The following is a 14,170-nucleotide window of genomic DNA, read 5'->3' as shown; positions in this document are numbered from 1 at the left end:
TAAGCTGATGTGAGTGAATTTTAATTAAAAATCAATATCCTATCTTTCTTCTATACTATCAAATTTCTGTACAACTATCTAATTTTGTAAATGTAATTCTGAACAAACTTTTATCATTCAATATTGATAAAGAACAAGGAAGTATTTATCCACAAACCAAGTAGATTTTAGAATCTTTTTTTGCAAACAACAAAAACTTTCTGTTAAAATGAGAGTCCTGCTGAAGTTAAACAACATAAAAGTCCTAATTTTGATGAATCTGTTAAAAATGTCATATGTAACTAACACAATTTTTAGATTTAAGTAATTTTGCTTTTTAATTTGTATTGATCTCTCTCATAGTTTCTGAGAAAGTATAGGTTGCTAAATAAGCAAAACCCAAACCCGGTCCCCTGCTTTACTACAAATAATGATTTTAGAGACCCACCTCGAATTGGGTTAAATACAAAAAAAAATTTTTGCTAACAGAGTAATATGCCCAACATTTTTGAAAGTTTGGAAGTTATGTGTGAATAATTGATTTTTGTTATATTAGCAACATTTATGCAGGGATCTAAAGGGATAAGACAATGGCCAATCATTTGATGTACATCCCCAATGATTATATACATCTTTTTCACAATTAGTGGTTGAAACGTTTGGACACTCAACTTAATGAACCTTTCTAATGTTTACTTTGGGAATATTTAAAAAACAGCTCATTTGTCCCCTCCATCCCTGATATATATGTATCATCCAATAATATGAAATGATCATGATACCAAACAATTCAGATTAAATAATTAATATGAGCAAAGCTGCACTCAAGGCAATAGGGTCAATCAACAAAGCAAAGTTGATTAGCTGAAAATGGAAATCAAATAGTATTTTTTTATGAAGTATTTTAATAAGTTACCTAAGAATCTAACACTACTTAGAAGTAAATCTTTGACTCCTAAAAAGAACTCTGATTTAGTAATAATGATAGTTCAAAACTTATCTAAATCTGTTTCACGCTTATTTTATTAACAATTCCTGTTTTGTCTGTAACTTTACCTACTTATTTATATTTTTTTCTTCGTAAATCCAATGAGAAATAATACTGTTGCCTGATTTACTCATCCACAATATGAACATACATTCATTTATCTAACTGTGGTAAGATCCAATAGATTTAAAAATAGAGAAGAATACGTGGTAAAATGTTGGAGAGGAGTATATTTGGTGGCAAACTAAAGTACTGAATAAGTGGTCTGATCTAATAATGCCTGGTAAAGTCAGTGTCCGATTTATACAGTACATATTGGTTTTTCCTTGAGTTTACAAATAATTTTAGTGATGTTTAATAAAAATAAATAAGCAAAATATGAAGATTTTAGCAACAACAATATTAATTCTGTATTATTTTTGGAGGATATTAAACTTGCGTACATTATTGGACTAAAGTATATATGTAACTGATTTACTTTACCACCATATGAATATAAATTAACCGAATATTGTTATCCAATAACCTAATGTATATTGTACTTTACAGTTTGACCCTGTAAAAAAAAAAGAAAGAAAGAAAGAGAGCCTTTTATTAGGAACTTTTTTATTTAAATTTGTCGCCATTTTTTAATCAATTAAACTAACAGCCCTCTCAAAAATGTGCTGAAATTACAAAACATTTTATTCAAGTTAGTTCAGTTTTGGGTTTTCTGTTTGTGATGGAAAACAGATATCCAAGGAATCTTTTATTGGTTACAAGAATTTCATATTATGAAATCTATTTAACCAATTTTAATGCAATATTTCAACAAAAAGTGCACAATAATCAGGGATCTTAAGAGATAGGACAATGGACTATATATTTATATACATCCTTAATAATATCAACTTCTAGATGTAAATGTAGATTAAAATTATTGGTTGAAAAGCTTGGACACTACTAGTTTGGAACCAACTAATGAAAATTCAATAAAAGTACACAATGTTATGCAGCAAAAGAATAATATATATGATTAAACTTTGGGTACCAGTGCAGGGGCGTCCAAGCTTTTTATTTTGGGGGAAGGTAAAAATTTTTTAAGGGGGGGTAGTTCGTTTTTTGGGGGGGTAAAATGGCGCGCGAAGCGCGTCGCAAATTTTTTTTACCCCCCCCAAAATTTTTACCCCGGGGGTAAAATTTGCTTGGGGGGGGGGGTAATTACCCCCCTTGAAATCTGTTGGCAGGGGTAAATTTAGTTTACCCCCCCCAAAATTTACCCCCGGGGTAAAATTTTTGGGGGGGTTAATTTAAATTTTATTAAATATATAGTATTAAAAATACCCCCTCCTAAATAGTTGGGGGTGCCTACGGCACCCCCAGGGTAGGGGTAAATTTTAAATGGGGGGGGTAAAATGAAAAAATTTTTATCGCCCCATTATCCCCCCCCCCTTGGACGCCTATGTACCAGTGCAACTTATAATCTAATGTCATCTCCCTCCCTGGCAGTGAGTTACAAAATTGTCAAAAGCAAGGTATTTTTCACCTTTTAACTCTACTCAATTTAAACTTTTTCATCTTATAAGCTACCAAAGACAGAATTTCTAATGAATATACAATTACAAAAAAATGTAATTATTCCAGTGTCCTTTCCCTGTATCCATGGTAATAGCTTTGACATTATCAATATAAATTGCATTAATCAATATTTTTTTTTGAAATAAATATTTGTTGGATCAAATTTCGTTAGAAACTGTTGAAAAAACTTCTTATTACGTCTGTTACAGATAGCTCTAATTTAATGATGTTAGAATTGTCCTATAGATTTCAAACTTATATATTATTCCTGTAACAGTAAGGTACTATTTTAAAAGCTTTGCTCTTTACTTGATATTTTTATTACAACCATTTTAGCGAAGCAAGTTGTGTTAGGCAAAGTGGGTCTTTTTAAAAAAAAATAGAACCCCACTAGTCCAGTAGTTGCTGAGATCGTATGCTTTAAATATAAAGATGGACAAACATTGCATATACTTTGTACTAATGGCATATTTTTTAACATCTTTTATTCTAAGAAAGTGTAAATAAGAATTATTTCAAAATCCTCGACCATTATAAAGCACACTAGTCATTATATTTTAGGAAAGCAACGGGACTTGATCCAACCTGAAAGTTTTTTTATTAGCTGCCTTTTTTGCAAATACTTTTAATTAAAGAGAAAGTTATTGCAATTTTACCAAGTTCAATTAAGCATCCAATCACAGCTAACTGAAGCATATTTTGGGTTTTCTTAAAGGTACTTAAACTGATTCTTAGTCCAAAAAAACGGACATATGAATGTAAATACTAGGAAGGATTAAATTTAACTTTTTTTGTACTATAACACTCATTAACTAGATGGTGCGGTTAACTATCATTTGTACTTATCACTACAAAACTTGCTTAATTCATTGCAAAGCCAATGACGGATAAAAGTATGCTGTCTTACTTTGCCACATAATTGCTAAAAGTACAAGTAATTTCCTCTTGGCTTTTAAAAAATCTATTAGTTTTGTTTTTGCTGTGCTACTTGTAGACCTAATTGTTTATTGTTGAATAATCATATATCTGACTTTAAAATGTTTAAAATCAAAGTATTGAAGAATTGAGAAGAATGATTTTCATGAATGGCAGTGTATATTTGCATTGCAAAGAATTTTTACAAATAACAAGGAAAAAGATTTATATAAGGTAAGTCTAGACCCTGTAATTGGTCCCGGAAAAGTATCAACCAGGGAATGTAATTTTTATTTTTTTTTCCATGAGTTATTAATCAATATTACAAGCTAATTTTTCATTAAAACTATATTGATGCATTTTATCAAAATATCACACAGTCTGTTACATAAAGAAAGATAACACGCTTTCTCATTCGTTGGCTTCAAAATCCTGGGCACTTAACTTTTAATTCAAAATAGCAGAACTCAAACTTTTCAGAGGGGATAACAAAGTTGAATTAATCATAAAGTTTTGTATTACTAACCGCGGAAAACTGTTTATGATCTATGCGATAAATAACTATTATTATCTTTTATATACTATATAGATAAGTTATTTTGTCTGTTAGTAACCAATATTATAACCAATAGAGTTTTCCATTTTAGGGAAGCTTGAAACAGTCCCTGGGATGTTTTGATGATTTTATTTCTAATTTTTAGTTTAACCTTATTAATATTTTTAGTATATTTTTGTACACTCCCTCCCTCTCTGAATGCATAGCCCATTGGTTGTTGGGGCGTAGAACCTAAAAAATTTAATTAATAATTAATTTTATTAATATCTATATACAAATTTTTAGTTTATGAAATTGCCGTCCACCTAGACAAAAACTAAAGTTGCTCAATATTCGATGTTGTTTGTAACCAAGCAATTCATGCTATTACTTTAAATCATTCAAAACAGATTTATTTATCATTACATTTCCTGGAGCTCTTAATAGACAATACTTCGTTTTTTTTCTAGTGGTTGCGCATCTAGTATCTAGGGAATGGATGGCTGTAAAATAACCTAAACCATCTTGATATCATAATGAAATTGCTAAAAACTTTCCTCCAATGGAAAACTTATTTAATTCAGCTAGTGGCAAGATCTTGACTTACACACTACAAACAAAATATATTTTTACTTTATATAATATTATTCTTATCTAAACAATTAAGTTATATTGTATTTGCTGCACAACATATTGATATAATTATTCTTATTAAAACACAAACTCTTAATGTATTTTTTTATCTAGCAATATTTTTAAAATGTACAATATTATTCACAAAATTATACATCAAGAATAAGAAACAACAAAATTTAAACTAATGTACAATATTCTAACTACAGCTTCTCTGAATATGTTTCACTTGTTTCATCAGTGAGACCAGCATCTCTGGCAAGACTGTAGAAGATGGTAGTGTCATCCTTGAGAAGATTATCAGGAGAATCATATTCTTTCAACTCTCCCTTGTCAAGGACCATGATCTTGTCATAATCCATGATTGTGTTCAGTCTGTGAGCAATTGTGACTACTGTGCATTGTGAGAACTCTTTTCTGATTGTTCTCTGAATTAGGTCATCTGTTTCAAGATCAACGGCAGCTGTAGCTTCATCCATGATCAAGACTTTAGTTTTCCTAAGCAGAGCTCTTGCCAGACATAACAGCTGTCTCTGTCCAACACTCAAGTTCTCTCCACCTTCGCTCACCTCAAATCCAAGTCCTTTCTCCAGACCTTCAACAAAAGTTTTAAGGTTAGACAGTTCCAATGCTTGCCAAATATCACTGTCAGAAGCAGCATTAGCAGGATCCAAGTTCATTCTTAAACTACCAGAAAACAAAACAGGATCTTGAGGAATAATTGTTAACTTTTGTCTAAGATCATGAAGACCAATTTTGGATATATCAATTCCATCAATTTCAATCTTGCCAATAGCTGATTCTACTATCCTAAATAGTGCCACAGTCAATGAGGATTTACCAGCTCCTGTTCTGCCAACAATACCAACCTTCTTACCACCATCAATATTGCAAGTAATGTCTTTTATTACTAAATCTAACCCTTCTCTGTATCTTATTGCTAGATTGTTCATTGTTATGTCTCCAGTTTCAGGCCAACTTGAATTTGGTCTATTGTTGTCAATGATCCAAGGAGCTTCAAGACCAATGTTAGTATACTCCATTATTCTTTCTACTCCAACAATGTTGGTCTCAACATCTGCTGTCATCCTGACCATCCAGTTGAGAACTGTTGTGATAGACAGAGAGTAACTAATGACAAAACCAACATCTCCACTGCTGATGGTTCCATTTTGAACCATGCAAAATATTGCTGATCCAAATGTAATCAGATTTCCAATGAATTCCAACCTGATTGCCAACCATCTGTTAGCAATTATATTGGGATAGTAACACATTTGATTAAAATCAACTTTTTCATCTGATTGTCGTACAAAATCAGTTTGAAGACCAAAGGCTCTGATGGTGGGAGCTCCAGCAATTGTTTCTCCAAAGTGTGAATAAATGGGTGATCTTGAAACTGATTCCAGTCTTTTTAGCTGTCTTGATGTGCTGACATACATCTTCTGTATAATTAAGAAGATAAACAATGCTGGTATAAACAGTACGATAATAAGGGGTAGAACTGTTATGATAGACACCATTGTTCCTACAAAATTGGCAAATGTACTGAGCCAGGATCTCATATTCTGAGGAAGAGTAGCATCACAAACATCAACATCTTTAGAGAACCTATTCACTATTCTTCCCAAGGGAGTAGTGTCAAAAAATGACATGGGACTCTTCATGACTCTAATCAACATTTCTTTGTGCATTTTCTTAGATCCATTCAGAGCAGCAAGATTGAACACTATCATTAGGATCATGATGAAAATAGCTTGAGCACCACCAAAAGCACCGTAGACACCAAGGTATAATGCAGTATAATCTTTTGTAGAGTCTTCACCTTCAAATTTCTTTTCAGACCACCAATTTAACCAATAAGTTGACATCACAGATGATGATGTGTATAAAACTTGTAACAAAATGGTTAAAAGAACACCTAACATTCCAATGGCTCTAAGGTAGTACAGGTAAACCTTGAACTTGACACTACCAGTTTGAACAGCTTCTTTTTCTATCAGTTTTGATTTGTCAACTTTTGGTAAAGCATTAACTTTGGGGGTTGTCTCTGCGCCTGCTTTGACATCTGGCTCAGAAGTGTTTTCAGAATTATAGCCTGATACACTAGATAAACTCTTTCTTGATTGTTGTCTTAAAAATTCGTTCTCTCCCAAGGTATGCATTAATGTTTCCTTTAACTCCTCAGCAAAAACACTATCAGCTTCTTCTTGCATGTATTCAAGAAGGAATTTAGCAAAATTTCCTTTCTTTCTCAATAATTCTTGGTAAGATCCTTGCTCTGAAATTTCTCCATTGGTCAGTACAACAATATGATCTGTTTCTGGTAGGTAAGTAAGGCCATGTGTTACTAAAATCCTTGTTTTTCCACTTAGAACTCCAGTTGGTCCAATAACATTATTAAATATGTGCTTTCCCACATGAGAATCAACAGCTGACAAAGGATCATCAAGCAAAATAAGATCAGAATCGCTGTAGACTGCCCTGGCAAGACTTACTCTTTGTTTTTGCCCGCCAGAAAGATTAATTCCTTTCTCGCCAATTTCAGTTTGATCTCCAGCTGGCAGAATTTCAAGATCTGTAGTTAAAGCACATGCATCAATAACTTCCTTATATTTTGTTTCATTTTCTGGAGAACAGAAAAGAATGTTGTCTTTTAAGGTGCAATTTTGAATCCATGCTTGTTGAGGAACATAAGCTACTTTTCCAACTTGATTAACCACTCCTGATAGCTTATTCAATTCCCCAAGTATTGCAGACAGTAGAGTAGACTTACCACTTCCAACAGATCCAACTATGGCTACCAGACTGCCTTTAGGTGCTGTAATATTGATATCTTTTAGAACAATAGGAGAGTCTTCAGACCATTGAAAAGAAGCATTAGAGATCTCAACAGCATGATCACTTGCCTCATGACTAACTGCAGACATATCAAGTTCTTCATTATTCATGAACTTGTTGATTCTGTCAAGAGAAACTTTACATTGAGTCAGGAAAACAATCATCATGGGCAGCATGGCCAATGGCATTCTCATAATGTTGAGATAAGACATTGTAACAAATGCCTTCTCTGGTGTCAAATCTCCATATACAAGAACATAGAAGGCAAAAGATGCAAGTCCAACTAGAAAAGGAGCAATGGTCCAAAACAAGGACATGAAAGCTCCAACATATGCGGCTTTCTTTTGAATCTTTACTTCTTTATCTCTTGTGCTTAAAATCTGTGCCATAAATGAGTTTTCCCACGCATATAACTTCAAAACTTTGATTCCACCAAGTATTTCATTCATTGACTTGATTCTGTTGTCTTTCAGTTTCATTTGTTGCATTTGAAACGTTTTTAAATACTTTCCAACCCAAAAATTTATAGGCATAGTAACTATGATAACGCCCATACCAACTAAAGCTCCCCATTTAAGCTCATCCCATAGGAATACTGTAGAAATGATTAGTTGAAGAGGTGCTGACCAAAGCATATTTAGATATGGCAAAAGATCCATGAACTTCTGTACGTCAACAGACATTATATTGACAATCTCGCCAATAGAGCTATCTTTCTTGGATGCTTGAGTAACCCTTAGAGCTTTCTTGTAGATAGTTCCAACCAATGCAGTCCTAAGTTTCATTGCAAGCACCATCATCTTCTCAAAGTATTGATTCAGCAAGATACTCTGCAATCCTGTGGCTATCAACAGGAGCACACCATAAAAGTATCCTTTCCAGGAATCAACAGAATCAACATCCTTCATTGCAACAAACTGAATCATCAATTTCATAATTTTTGGGGTGTAAAGACTTAGCAAATCAGCACAAAGTTTCATAAAAGCTCCAAACATAAACATTGGTCCATATGCTTTGACTAAAGCTGGCAAGACAGATTTTTTACCATGAACATATTTCTCAAATTGAAAGGAGACCTTGGAAGACTGTAATTCTGGCAATAAACTCCACAGGTTCTCAGTTGTCAATGGATTTCTCACTCCTTTCCATATAAGGGATGTACACCAATCAAAATAGAGTCTGCTCAAGAAAGATGAAAACAGGTAGGGACAAGGCTTGTCAAACTGTTTGTACTCTTGACTTGTGATCCTATCAGCCCAACAGTTCAAGAAGAACATGAGACCCGAGCCAATTGTCATGGCAAATGCCAACAGAATTCGATCCAGCTCACGGTAGCTTCGGTCATCTTGATAGTGCTCAAGTTCTGTTCTGAGCAGAAAAGATTTGCAGATTACATCCAGAAGGAAGGTGACAAATAGAGCTGATGACGTGTTACAACCTTGCCTGAAACAAAAAGTGTTGTTAATATTATTAAAAACTAGGGTAGGGGAGGGGAGGTAAATAGCCTAAAACTATCCAGAAACAATGTAAAGCTTTCCTAAAATGGTGACTTTGTTGTTAGGGAGAACTTAACTAACAAACATAAAAACCTTCTTAATCTATATTATCATTATCATGTAGACATTTTAATCTTGTTTAACCAATTTTTTAAAATATAAACACTCAAAGTAAGCTTAATTTAAATCACAGTATCTTAGGTATTATCATGCAAATTATAGAATTAATAGTACTTATGGTTGAATAAGGCATACCTGTGACAATATGTAAGGTACAAGATTGTAAAGATATAGGTGATGGCTGTAACAGCATATCTAAATGTTTCTGACATAGGCGTGTCCCAGGCTCCTTTGGTCTCCTAAAATTAGTCAAGTATAAATATAAAGAATATTTTCAATAACATTCATAACTCAATGTTCAAAATAATATATTTTTAAAAAGAAGTCATAACTCATAAAATTTATAATGATTCGAGCAATAGTAAAGTAGTCCAATATCTTTTTTATTAAATTAGCAGATTCATCCCTAGCCTTTAGGTTTTATCAAATGTTTAAAATAGATCTTTTTTAAGGCAGGAAATTGGCCAGGGATTATATTTTTTAATCTGAGTTATATACTCCCCCCAACAAGCCTTTCACCTGCCTCAGAATATAAACTTCCCTGAAAATTGTGGAACTTTCTGTCTAGCCATTTAAAAGATCATAACGAACATACAGACAAATAATTTAGTTAGAATAAAGGCTACTAGTTTTGGATTATCCTTTTGTTTAAACCTAAAATATATATTTACCTGTATAACTATTTGTGCAATACAACAACCAATTAACAGAACAGTAATTGCACCCTTCAAAACAAACAACAAATTATTACCTACATTTAGCAGGGAGAATACAACTAACGATAAATTAATGACATTCCTAATAATTATAATAACATTTTGCATTTGTAGAATAGAATTATTATTGGAAGAGTTTGGACTTGGCTAAGAGTTGTACCAAATAATTTGGATTTAATTTAAAGTCCCAAAAGATTTGAGAGAACTTGCTTTTAAAATTCGGGTACCAATATAAGTTAAAGTCCAATGTCTTCCCCCCTTCACCCCCCCCCCCCCATCTAACAAATCAGAGAGATAGATATGACAGATTAAAATCAATTAACATTCAACTTTGCTGTCAACTAAAATTTTTATTTTGAAAACTAGCAAGAAACCTCCCTAATACATGAAGCCTTTCTGAAAGACCAAATCCATTTGAACTAACAATTTTAATATATTTTAATTCCAACAAAATGTTTTATAATATTGGATAAATATGATTTAAAAGGCGATTTTTATTGGCAGAAAATTAGAGTTTTTTCCAGGTACCATAATACTTTCTGGTTAAGTTTTGGTACAAAGATTTTCTATTGTACAGTCTTTTTTAGCTCTTTATGTCTGACATCATTCTACTTTGTATTATAGATACCTTTGCAGCTGCTAGTGAAGTTAGTCCAAGTCTTGGTCTCAATTGCATAAACAATACCTAAGAAATTATTTTTGTAAAATACAAATTTTTAGTCCAACGTTGCATTTATATAAGAGTCTAATTTGTTTTTTAAATCACTCAACCTCACAACATTTTTATTGATTTAAAAATAAAGAAGTTATAATAGATTAAGACAGATATTCTTATTTAGAAACCCTTCCCCTCAACCACAAATAAAAAAAAAAACATGGTTAAGGACGTTAAAGGTTTAGAATATCAATACCGGGTTAGAATTCTTCTGTTTGGATAGGCATGAATTAACCTTACTTTAGAATACAGAGCTGGATCTTTAAATCACCGATTTGCCCGAGCCGAGCCACAAGCGAGCCGATTTTGAAAGTGGATTACCTCATATCAATCAGACTTCTTACAAAATAAGAGTTTTAAAAAAAATCAATAGAATGAAATCTTACCTCTACAGATCCAAACAGAACTAGGGCCATCAAAGGAAGAGTGGCTGAAAAAAAACAATTTTAACATATATATAATATATGTATATATGGCTTATATTTCTTTAGAATAGGAATTCCTATTTACACATGTGGTTGGTATTGTAGATCAGGGTATTTTTAATTGATCACAACTATAGTCTCTGAAGACAGTGTATTTCCAAATAAGGATGTAAACAGTCATAAAAACAAAGCTATAAAATCAAACGGCATGACAAACAAACATTAACTGTTGCAAAATGACAAAACAGAAAAAAGTATATGTAAATTTGATGTAGATTCTTAAAATACGGTTTAGAGATGCTTTGCTTACAACATTAGTCCTTGTAGTCCTAAGAATCATGAATGTGACAATTATGCCATAATTTTTTTTCTAAAAAAGGTAAATATCAGCATTATTTTTGGTAACGGTTCCAAATCGTATCTAACCGTTACAGGATTCATCATGCTAAGTTTAAATGAATAAATAGGACATTATAATATGTCTAAATTTACGATAAAAACTATCCTATACAAACGGAAGAGCCATTATTAAAGAAAACTGTCGATGTAAAACTTCTCAATATAAAAAGTTAAACATACAACCATTGTAATTTGAAAGTATAGATATTCTATATAAATTGTATTTTATGACATGACAAAATTAGGTTAAAAGGTTATGTTATTGCATTATAGGAAAATTTTTAGATTAATATAACAAGAATGGCAAAGTTAATATTTGCAAATCTTCTAGGAAACCATAAACTTATCAATTGTGATATCCCTTGAATTTCTTGATAAAGAATAATGTTTCGCATCGTATCAAGACAATTTTCCGCGGATTTAATAATGTAATATAATTTGATTAATTCAAAGTTTGTTGGCCCAAATTGACTGAAAATTCGGATCTACCAAACAGGGTTTAATATAACATTTTTTTTTATTCGTTATATGATATACATAATTTTTCATGCTGGCTCAGAACCGGTTTTGATTCAGCGAAAGTGAATCTGATTCAGGGGTATATTTGACAGGTATATATTTTATACAATTACGCCAGATTCTAAATATTTAGTGACTTTAACAACCTCTTATTTTAAAGCTGCGATGCTTTAAACTAATAAAATTTTTGGGTTTCCCAATATTTCTGTGTGTGTTCGTTGTGCATGTAGGTATTTATTACAAGAAATAAAGTAATAAAAATATCAAATGGATAATTTTGTCGAAATGATGCCCAGCAAACTCTAGACTGATAAACAGGTCTTGGCTACATGTAAGCTTCAGGGAAATCAACTTATTACAAGTTTAAAATTCATTTGGAAGTCTAAACCTGACCTAATATGGCGATCCTTCTTTAAATTCCAACGATTAGCGATACCCTATGTATAGACACAAAACAAGACAGACAGAGAAACATCATGTTACTTTTAGAATCCTCTTTTAAACATTTATTGATGTAGGCTGCATTAAAAGTGGATGGCTGCCGAGCCTTGATTAGAATCCATTTTGTAAAAGTTTTCTTAGTAGAGTAGTTGGAACAGTTAAAATAGCAAAAGATTATTCAATAAAACCTTTTAAAGTAAAGTTTTCAAATTCAATGTCATGTAATAAAAAGAAAATATTTTGCCTTTTGCTTTTTACATTTATTTTAGGAGCACTGCTACTCTATAATTTGATTTCCTACTTTGTCCGTCTGCTGTCCTGAAGGGTAGTCCTTATAATAAAGTAACAGGATCTTTGTATATCTGTCTTTCTGTATGTCTGTCTGTCTGGCTGTATCAAAGGATATCGTTAAACACTGAAACTTATAAAAAAGCCATTTTAAAAATACGACGAATCGCCCCTTAAGGTGCGTTGCCACGAAAGGGACTATTCCCAAGAAAATTAATGCATCATTTATATTAATAATGAACCAGAATAATAGAAGCAACCAAAAAATATATATTAATCGCATCGTATTAAAGGTAGCTTTCCGAGGATATTAAATTTAATTTTTAAATTGTAAGATTAAAATCCGTTTTGTTAGACCTGAGGTACGAGTTAACAAAACTGGTATTAATTTCATGATTTTTGTTTTGAAAATCACGCAAAATTGTGGTAATACAATGCTGTACCTAATTTTTCAGTATGGCTGAGAACCGGTTCTAAACCAGCGGATTTTAATCGGTTTCCGAAGCCAAACTGGAAAAACACTTACCTAATATAGTATTTTCAAAGCATTGTGTGAAGTCCGGATTACTTGTGTCCCAGGTGACATCAGTGTCCCACAAATCACTGCTGCAAAACTTTACAGAACTCATGGTACACCCTGCTTATGTGCACATTTGATTTCTCAATTTTTGTTATATACTTCTGAAATTAATATTTATTATCATGGATCTAAAGGGATAAGACACTAGTTGAAATATTGATGTACATCCCCAATAGTGATACTCAAAATCAACCCTTTTGTAGATTACAATCAGTGCAGTGGTTGAAACGTTTGGACACCTAATGAACCAACCAATCAAAATCCAAAGTGTCCAAAGTGGTTAAGCCAACAAATAAGAAAACATCATAAAACTTCAGGGACTAATTTAATAAACATCCCAATGTCCCCCTCCTCCCTGGTTTAATATAAACCACTTGACGTCTGAAGTCTATAAGATAAAGTTTATTCATTTTAAGGTAAATTGAAATGTTACCAAAATAATTTTCCTCTCCCTTAAAAAAACACTCCTATAGAGACTACTAAAGTTCTATAACCCAGTAAAGTGAGAAAAGTTTTTAAATGCATCGCATCCGCTTCCCTCACTAACTGACTTACTAAAAAATATTTTTATTCATTTTTAAAACTAAAATTGAAAATAGGGGGGTTGATTTTTACTCTCCCACCTAAGTACCCCTTGACTCTTCTATGGGCGTAGCCGCTATCATAACATATTACATTTAGATACATATAGGCATCTATGACTGTTCAGTTTTAAAAGTTTTTGTTTATATTATACTAGCGGCTTCGCCCCTAGCCTCTAGGAGCTTTGCCTTAAGAGGTTTGATCAAAGTAATTTTTATTTTTTAGTTATACAAAGATATTTTTTGGGGGGGAGGGGATGTTTTTTTATTTTGGGGGTTTGGGGTTGTCCCACCCATCCCCCCCAAGTAAATAGTTATAAACCTTTCTGGAACCCATGAGAAGCTACCCTGTAAAGGAGAACCTGATCGGTTTAGCGGTTTACAAGATCCTTCGGTACAAACAGACAGAAAGACATCGTTCTACTTTGTATTATAGATGACT

General features: G+C 32.4%; 1 protein-coding gene across 1 annotated transcript; it reads right to left on the bottom strand.

Annotated features, from left to right (window-relative positions):
- Window positions 1-4,698: 4,698 nt before the first annotated feature.
- LOC145322396 (multidrug resistance-associated protein 1-like) lies at window positions 4,699-13,256 on the bottom strand. Its single transcript, XM_080164385.1, has 6 exons — window positions 13,094-13,256; window positions 10,882-10,925; window positions 10,409-10,465; window positions 9,736-9,789; window positions 9,200-9,303; window positions 4,699-8,891 (listed from the first exon to the last, which is right to left on the bottom strand). The coding sequence occupies exons 1-6, from the start codon at window positions 13,194-13,196 to the stop codon at window positions 4,811-4,813; spliced, it is 4,443 nt and encodes a 1,480-aa protein (XP_080020511.1). The 5' UTR covers window positions 13,197-13,256; the 3' UTR covers window positions 4,699-4,810.
- Window positions 13,257-14,170: the final 914 nt, after the last annotated feature.

The sequence above is a fragment of the Acartia tonsa genome, chromosome 6, assembly GCF_053477335.1.
Source record: "Acartia tonsa isolate MP-2025a chromosome 6, ASM5347733v1, whole genome shotgun sequence".
NCBI classification, from domain to species: Eukaryota; Metazoa; Arthropoda; class Copepoda; order Calanoida; family Acartiidae; genus Acartia; species Acartia tonsa.
This window is presented reverse-complemented; position numbering and strand designations above follow the sequence as displayed.

What these genes read in the sequence shown, in the direction of transcription:
- LOC145322396 (XM_080164385.1), bottom strand. Translation starts at nt 13,196, where the DNA reads ATGAGTTCTGTAAAGTTTTGCAGCAGTGATTTGTGGGACACTGATGTC. An exon ending in CTTCACTAGCAGCTGCAAAG is followed by an intron (nt 9,790 to 10,408) that starts GTATCTATAATA and finishes TTTGTTTTGAAG; the next exon opens with GGTGCAATTACTGTTCTGTT. An exon ending in TACCTTACATATTGTCACAG is followed by an intron (nt 8,892 to 9,199) that starts GTATGCCTTATT and finishes TTTTTGTTTCAG; the next exon opens with GCAAGGTTGTAACACGTCAT.